The 8,217-nt window shown below is 43.0% G+C and overlaps 1 protein-coding gene across 6 annotated transcripts in view; it reads right to left on the bottom strand.

The window, feature by feature from the left end:
• Nucleotides 1-6: 6 nt before the first annotated feature.
• Nucleotides 7-8,217, bottom strand: part of mib1 (MIB E3 ubiquitin protein ligase 1) — a 57,659-nt gene continuing 49,448 nt past the window's right edge. The window contains exons 16-22 of one of the 6 annotated variants that reach the window (XM_005912536.3): nt 5,571-5,752; nt 4,375-4,564; nt 4,211-4,289; nt 3,948-4,094; nt 1,872-1,943; nt 1,050-1,150; nt 7-839 (exon numbers count right to left, since the gene is read on the bottom strand). In XM_005912536.3, the coding sequence (XP_005912598.1) occupies nt 699-839; nt 1,050-1,150; nt 1,872-1,943; nt 3,948-4,094; nt 4,211-4,289; nt 4,375-4,564; nt 5,571-5,752 (912 nt within the window). In that variant the 3' untranslated portion in view covers nt 7-698. The remainder of the gene's footprint in view (nt 840-1,049; nt 1,151-1,871; nt 1,944-3,947; nt 4,095-4,210; nt 4,290-4,374; nt 4,565-5,570; nt 5,753-8,217) is intronic. The other 5 variants (XM_014332113.2, XM_005912537.3, XM_005912538.3 and 2 more) reach the window with 5 other exon arrangements.

The following is an 8,217-nucleotide window of genomic DNA, read 5'->3' as shown; positions in this document are numbered from 1 at the left end:
GTATTTAAACCCTGCTTTTCTAGTGCAAAAACTGCCAACATTTGGTTTTTAAGAGCAGGGACAGTCGGTGAGCAGAGCGTTGCAATAGCCAAAGCTGCAACCATACTGCCATACTGTCGTGATAAACGAAGGAGCTTCCAATACAAATACACTTGAAAAAAGGTTTACAAATACAATAAAATCTGCCTGCAGTGGGCACTGGACTGCAAACAGATGAATGAGAACTTTATATCAAACGGTAACAGGCCGCCTTCGTCGCCTCCACGCTTCTCACTCAGCTGATACCCCCCAAAGTGATCACATCCAAAACTCTGATTCTGAACTTCAGACTCGAGACGGGACAACTGTTTGAAATGTTGAGAGAATAAATGGAAACAACACAAAAAAGGGAGATGGGGGGGTGGGAGGGAAAAGGATGAAGTCTCTGAAACAGGCGTCTTTCTTTCTGGCTGCACTGACGGCGACAGGACAGCACAATTAACTTCAGTCAATTCATCGATTTTCCTTGTTTTGTAACAGGAATTCCACCTGAACGCAATCGACCCACTGAGAAAGCGTTTGTGGGACAGAATTAGATGTGCCTGGCTGACGCGGGTGGCTGTGAGGATGGAGGCAGCAGCAGCAGCAGGTGTGGTTGCCGCGTGGCGAGCGTGTTCAGCGTGGGCTTTAAGAGAAGCAAAGAGAGTTCGTCGGCGGGTCTAGTAGAGGAGTATGCGGCGTTCGATGGCCTTGCGGCAGATGGGACACTCGCTCATTCGATCCCCGCACAGCTGGCAGGTTCCGTGGCCGCACATGAAGATCATGTTCTTCAGCCGGTCCAGGCACACCGGACACATGGTCTGCACACAAGTAAGCAACAGTCGTAGTAAAACCCTTTCCACATTTAACATGTCAGTATTACTACCGAGCCGAGCCCTGCACAATAACTTTATGGTGCCGGCGTGCATTTGATCCCTAAGAATTTTACAGCAATGGTTATTGTTTTGCAGTTCAACTGCATTTTATTCTTCCGCTTTAGTTCACGAGCCACACCTGGTTAGTGACCTTACCTGTTCCTTGATGTCTTGGAGCTGTTGTTGTAGCTTCTGCACGTCAGCGTTGACGTTGGTGTTCGCCTTGTCTTTCTGCAGGGCTGGGATGTTTCCGCTGGCTGTTTGGACATAAAAAAAAAAAGAAAAAAAAAAAGACGCAAACAGATGGTGAGAATAAAACAAACTGCACTTATCAGCCAAAAGATTAGCACCAGTGGCAATACCTCAGATTTGACCTCTTAAACTATAAACTATATTGCCAATAAAAGTGAGTGCAGCCACAACAACATTACCGCTCTGAAACGAGCCGGGTGCTCGAGTACATTTTAAAACATGGGTTTTGGAAAATGGAGAAGGATCACAAACACATGCGCGCTGAAGTTTACTGTTGGCAAACGAGCTCGGGCTCTGGCAGTCCGCGCTAACTTGCTTTTACATTTGATTTCTGAAAAGCACACTTTGCAATTATCTGGAATATAAACTGGCACGGGACAAATGATCATGCAGCGCTCGCTTGCTCGCTCGTATATAATGAAACGTGTGTGAAACTTCCTGAACGGATTATTTAAGTGCTCGACACAAATTTTCTGGACTGATGCCCTCCTGAGACTTATTCTCGCTGTCCAAACATCTGCCAGAACACGGCGAGCACCAGTGTGACTCCTGGGATGTGCATCGTACGTATATATATCATCACACTGAAAGAGAAACGGAGGAAAGGGGGTTAAGGGGAGGGGGAGAGGGGCCAGGGCAGCACCTTCGGGTGGGGGGTGTAGGTTTGCAGGAGGTTCTCTATAAACAAGGCTCTCGTAAGGGAGGGGATCATGGAGGTATACTTACACCAACTTAATGCCAGATTGTTGGGCTGGAGAAGATCCTGGGATCCCCCTGCCATACTGTTAGAGCTCCCTGCTGGGAATAACCAGTCACATTGTTATAGCAGGAGCTGCCCTCACCAGCTCAGCGGCTGGCCTGATGACCAAGACTACTCACTATAGCCTCTATGAGAGGTTCAGAGAAAGAATCTGAGAAGCAAAACTAGCAAGTTGGAAACAGTGATCAGGGAAAGAACGGGAAACAGAGTTACTTCTACTGGTTGCTTAAAGTCGCACGTGTTTTTTCCCCTTTTTTGCTTACAGGTGACTATTGCCTGGGTTAGAGGTACAACATGAAACCCATGCACCAAATTAAAGAAGAACGGCGTCAAAATGCTTCAAGTGCCAGGTATATTTTGCACACTAGATTTGCTTTTAAAACAGGAAGCAACAAGCAGGGTTACTGGGGAAAGGGGGAAAATAAAAGCATTCAATGCTGCCCCTTGCATGAGTGTATGTGTCACTGCTTGGGTCTGCATTCACTTTTGCACGTCTGGTAAGTACGACTTGCTGACAAATGGAGAAATTAAAAAAAATAAGATGTATGTGTGTAAACATGAAAGTTGCGTACTTGCTACAGTGCCACTGTTAAACTCAAATTAAAACAAAAACAGAAGAAATCACTAGTAATATGCACCGCAGAACAGAAAGATGAATCGTGAATGCAACCAAAAATAAAATAACTTGTGCATCTTGTCATCACAATATTTTAGGTAAAATAAATCGAAACTGGCTCTTTTGCAGCTGGAAAAATGTTTTTGAAAACACCGCACAGTTTCATAACTGCTCCATATTTCTTTTCAGAAATGGGGGAGATCTTATAATGTGGATTCATGTGGGTATTATATGCATGCATCATAGGAGGAGCTGCAGGTCATTTCTGCGATATGCTTACAAATGAGTTCATCCATTCTATGTGAATGTGATTAGTCAAACTTTTGGAGGCCAAAGGAACATTAATAAGGTTATCTGTGTGCTCTGACATTATTACGTTATTCAGTAAAAGTCAATCTGGAGATGGCTTCTAGGGTTCTACATTAAAAGATTGGGATTTGAAACAAAATCTTCTCTGCTCTGAAGATCTGTGTGCTGATTTCAGACATGGCAGTGAGGCTGCCGTCCACTCGAGCTAAACTCTAAGTGGAGGCTACTACAAATGGTGCGAGCCAAATGGTTCTAATGATTACATTATGACAGATTTAGATGTAGAATTCAGTTTGGAAAGCAAGCGTAACAATTTTATTTATATATATATATTTTTTTTAAATGAGTCTCTATGGATGAAAAAATACAAAGAAAACATGACAGTGATGATCATTCCACCTCAAATCATAACATATTTATAACTTTTTCTGCTCAGCCACCTCTGATTTGCCTTAATGTGCCTTGATTGAACTCTGGATATATATGATGATGATTTTGGATCGTTTGTTTGTTTTTGTGGTACAGTACATCATATTTGCTGACTCGTGCAAGAAAACTGAATGACAACAACACTTTTCTTAATTTTTTGCATGTGTGGTTTTGCATTAACACGACATGCAGGTACATTGTATTGTATTATTTCTGCACTATCAATATTTTTCTTAAAGTGTGCACAAACATGGAAGTTTGTAGGACAGCTTTAATCTTTTTTTGCCATATTTTATGCTGAAAAATTCTGAACATTTCTTGATGCAAATTACACATTTTATTGTATATATAATTTTTATGGTAAGAAATGGTGGTGAGATTTTCATTTGTAATATATCTTAAAACGTATTTGATATATGTAGCAAAAATTTCCCAGCAATCATTATATATGTCCAGACTTTGGACCATAAACTTTTTAGGCGATTCAGGGATGCTCGAGCAGAACGGCCACGATGATTTGAGATATAATGACGCAAACATAAACAAACTGCAAAAGCTAAGCAGCAACAAAGCAAAAGATAAAAGTAAAGCAGATTATTTGGAAAAAGTAAAGAAATGAGAAAAGAAAAAGAAAAATCTTTGAAGAAAGGGGGTGGATTAAAAGGAAACGTGTGGAAAATTCACTCACTAAGGTCATCATCATCATCATCATCATCATCATCATCATCAGCGGCATCATCCTCCATACCTTTCCCTCCACAGCAAAGTACGAAGGGGGTGCGGCGTTCCACCACAGCCCGGCACTGTACGCACTTCTTCATGAGGCTGGCACAGTCTGGAGGAAAGATGAAGAAGATCATCAGTGCAAGAAAAAAAAAATCTATATTCGCTTTAATACTCACACAGAAGCCAAAAGAGGCAAAATGATGCTGAAAGGTGAAGTTAACTTACTCTCACAAGCGCACATGTGGCCACAGGGCTGGAATAACACCGCTGCCTTTTTATCGGAGCAGACTACACACTCCTCGATCTGTGGACGGACAAACACAAGAATTAAAAAAATTAAATAATCCTCACTCCTGTCTGTGTCAAGTAGCGGCTGTGCTTCTTGATACCTTAGTTCTCGACTGCACTTGTTCTTTGCAGATGAGACACTTCTTGACACGAGGCGAGCAGAGGGAGCAGGTGGCGATGTGTCCGCAGGGCCCAAAAAGAGTGTCTCTCTTCATGTCCGAACACACCATACACTCCTCCAGTGACTCGATGTTGCTGTTCAGAGACGGGCTGCGGGTGCCCACCTGGCCGCTGGAACAGAAGAGAGTGTGTGAGCGAGAGAGAGAAACGATTACAAGCGAGAGGCCGGAGAAAACGAAAGATGAGGAAATGAAATAAAAAGAACAAAATAGAACATGACTGTACCAAAATGTTATCTCTTCCTTTATATCTTTAACCCTTTAGTGCATACCTAGAATTAATGCCATTCAATGTGTCCCAGACCGCTGCTTCCTTTCACTAATGGGTTTACAGATATCATGTAAAAAGCACATACAACAACAAAAACATTATAGCCCAGACACAGACGCGCTACGGATCTGATCAGCTGTTCGCAGCACTTCCTACGTTGGAATATACGTCATCACGTTGTCAGCATGTATTTTGACATGTTTTTATGTTCAGCAACTGATGTCATCTTCCCGGGAATTGTAGTGTTTTCCCCTCCTCCAAGGCCTATCACAGCTCCTCGGGTGCTATTGAAAGGAGATGTCTGACTCTGTGCCTCTCTAATTACAAGTTCCTGGGATACTTAGAACTCTGATTGTGCTATTGGAAATACTTAATTCTTTTTGCTAAATATGCATTTGATTTTTTTTCCCCTCTCTCCACAGTTTATAAAAAATGATTGCATCTGAGGTTTTAAAAAAAACTCAATGAAAGCACCAGAATTTCAAGTTTTTTTCCTGTCCCCTATGCTCCACACGTCTGCTCAGTCTCATGATATTCAGTTTGGTAATTTTTGTGTAATCTTGTTGATGGACGAAAAGGCATCATAAGCATGCTAACTTTCCAGCTTTAAGGTTGGTTGTGTGTTGAATTCCTGAGACTCCATGAAGCAGCTAGCCAAGGAACAGCCTGGCACATAATGTTCTGTGAAACCGTTTCACCTAAGCTTTTATGCAGATTGTCCACACTTGTTTTTTTATGCTGAGCTCGGCCCGGCACCTCCTAGCTTCAGCTTCATATTCACTGTTTAGTCATGAGTGGCATCGATCTTCACATCCAATTCGGCAAAATGTCAGATGAGAACATTTACCTGCTCTTTTCTTTGTGGCATTTGGCCAAAGCCTTGCAGAGGCTGGGGTCCGGACACAGGTCTAGAGGGGACTGGCCCTTTTTGTTACGAATGGTCAAGTCTGCTCCATTAGCTGCCAGGAAGCAGGCGATGGATGCTGCGCTCTTCTTCTCTGCCCCCTGGGTGCCCAAGCCCATGATTAACTGCAGAGAACAAGAAAGAAGCAGGAAAACACATAAAGTTAGAGATGCACCAGGGTTTTTTTTTTGACATGACAGATTATTTTAAAGTTGAACCTGGGGAAAGGGGAGGTCTGTGATGTGCCTCTACCTCACACACAGTGGAACTTGAACCAGTAATGTAGTTAGGAGTACAGTTTTTTTATTTTATCAATGTCTTCAGATTTAAACTCATGTTAAAATACATACGGGGTCACTTTGAATAACACGATCAGAAAAACATCTTAAGATGACTGTCAGAAAATATATTCTTCTAACCCCGAACCCAAAATCCCATTAACTGTAACATCTGTCTCCCTCCCATAGCTCATCGCCACACTCAGTCTACCCCAATTCAAAGTCTCTCCTGCAATTTAGAACTTCCATGTCTGATTGTCTCCAACCAGTAGCTTTTACATCTCATGCTGATGGAGCCATCGGGCCGGCTAATTCAATTCTCGTTTTGATGGGAGGGGAGAGCCATGGGAGAGTGACCCAACTGCACACATCTCAATTAGGCCTGCTGTCTGTCGGTTCCGCTCCTCCGCGGGGGGAACCAGAGAGGGCAGGAAGCGGGACAGAAGAGAGGTGGTGGAGAAAGAGAAGAAAATGGAGTGGAAGGGAGACAGAAGGTGACAGGTACGGAAAATCTGTCACAGAAGCCATGCATTAAACTTCTCCCCATAGGGCTTAGTGATGTGGTGTTAACATGGAGACAGTTGAGGCCTGACATGGCCCTTTTGGCCTCTACAGAGGGACAGACTCGTTCAGGATGGGTAAAAGGGAGCAGCAAGCCAGCTGACTGTTGGCTGCTGAGCGGATGATGGGCTGGTGCAGTTATCCAGTGATGCTGGTGATGGAGACTGGAGCGCTTTCATTTTTCACATATTGGAGAGTGGCCCACGTGCTGATCTTATTAAAGGTGTGTATACAGGTCTTGAAGAGCACTGGGACAACTTCCAAGTTTTCCAAGAATGCAAATGCTAAAAGCTATAACAAGAATCTACACTCAGTCACCTGAGAGGAAAGAGGAAAATATGGAGAACTACACTATAATGCCAGACGTATTCACTCCATCCAAATCATTGAATTTAGGTGTTCCAATCACTTCTGTAGTCACAGGTAGTGCTGGGCGATATGGAAAAAATATTTATCATGATATGAATTATTTTATATCACGATAACGATATATATCACGATATACCACCTGACCTGTGGTCATCTGGAAAGTACGCAGTCTGTAAACAGCGAGCGCAGAGGGTGCAGTCTTTGTTAATGAAATGGATGGTTACGCTCATGTAGGGCTGCGTATCTCTGCTCGTCCATAGGTCAGTCATCAAGGCATAATGCACGACACTGCAAACATCCTTCTCTACTTTGGCCCGGCATGCGTCATATAAGCGAGGCAACTCGACTTTACTGAAGTGCTTACGTACCTCGGATGAAGGACTTTGACAAGGTCACGAAAGCTGTCCTTCTCAACTACGTAAACAGGGGCCATGCCTTTACAAATGTAATGTGAGATGGCTCCTGTGATTTGTTTATGGTGCTGGGACGTTTTCTCATAAGGGCCTTTCTGGAATATTATGTTTTTGTTGCTGCAAGTGCTTTTTATGCAGTTTTTGCAAAGCTATATGTGGAAGGAAACCGTGACCTAGGACAAGCTGATGGCATAAGATGTAAGTACAACTCCTCCGGTTTCATATGCAAAAAAATTATTGCGCTAGCTTACGTGGTTCCAGTTCTACAGGGATTAAAAAATAGTTAGGCAAAACAGAGCGTGCCCGCTCCGACCAGTTTTGAGGGGTTAATGATATATTTTATGTAATAATTTATAAAATTAGGTTAGAAACAATAGAAACGATAGAAGACAAATGGCACAATAGACACTTTTCTATCGTCCACATGATATATATATATATATATCGTCATATCGCCCAGCACTAGTCACAGGTGCATAAAATCAAGCACCTAGGCATGCAGACTGCTTCAACAAACATTTGGAACAGAATGGGTCACTCTCAACAGTCCCACCATGGGACTGTGATAGCATGCCACTTGTTCAACAAATCTACTTGTAAGATGTTCTCACTGCTAAATATTCCAGTCAGTGGTAGTGGATCTATAACAAAGTAAAAGTGACTGGGAATGACAGAAACTCAGCCATAAAGTGGTAGGTCGTGTATTTCTGGAGGATTATTGTGTGGAGCTGTTTTTCAGGAGTTGGGCTTGGCCCCTTAGTTCCAGGGAAAGGAACTCTTAATGCTTCAGCATACCAAGATATTTTGGACAATTACGTGTTCCCAACTTTGTGGGAGCAGTTTAGGGATGCCACTTTCTGTTCCAACATGACCACACACCGATACACAAAGCAAGGTCCATAAAGATATGAATCAACGAGTTTGGTGTGGACGCACTTGACTAGCCCGCACAGAGTCCTGACCACAAGC

This window comes from Haplochromis burtoni, unplaced genomic scaffold, assembly GCF_018398535.1.
Source record: "Haplochromis burtoni strain Fernald_Lab_line unplaced genomic scaffold, NCSU_Asbu1 Contig_3, whole genome shotgun sequence".
Classification (NCBI taxonomy): domain Eukaryota; kingdom Metazoa; phylum Chordata; class Actinopteri; order Cichliformes; family Cichlidae; genus Haplochromis; species Haplochromis burtoni.
Note: the sequence above shows the minus strand (reverse complement) of the source record. Positions and strands in the feature narration are given on the sequence as shown.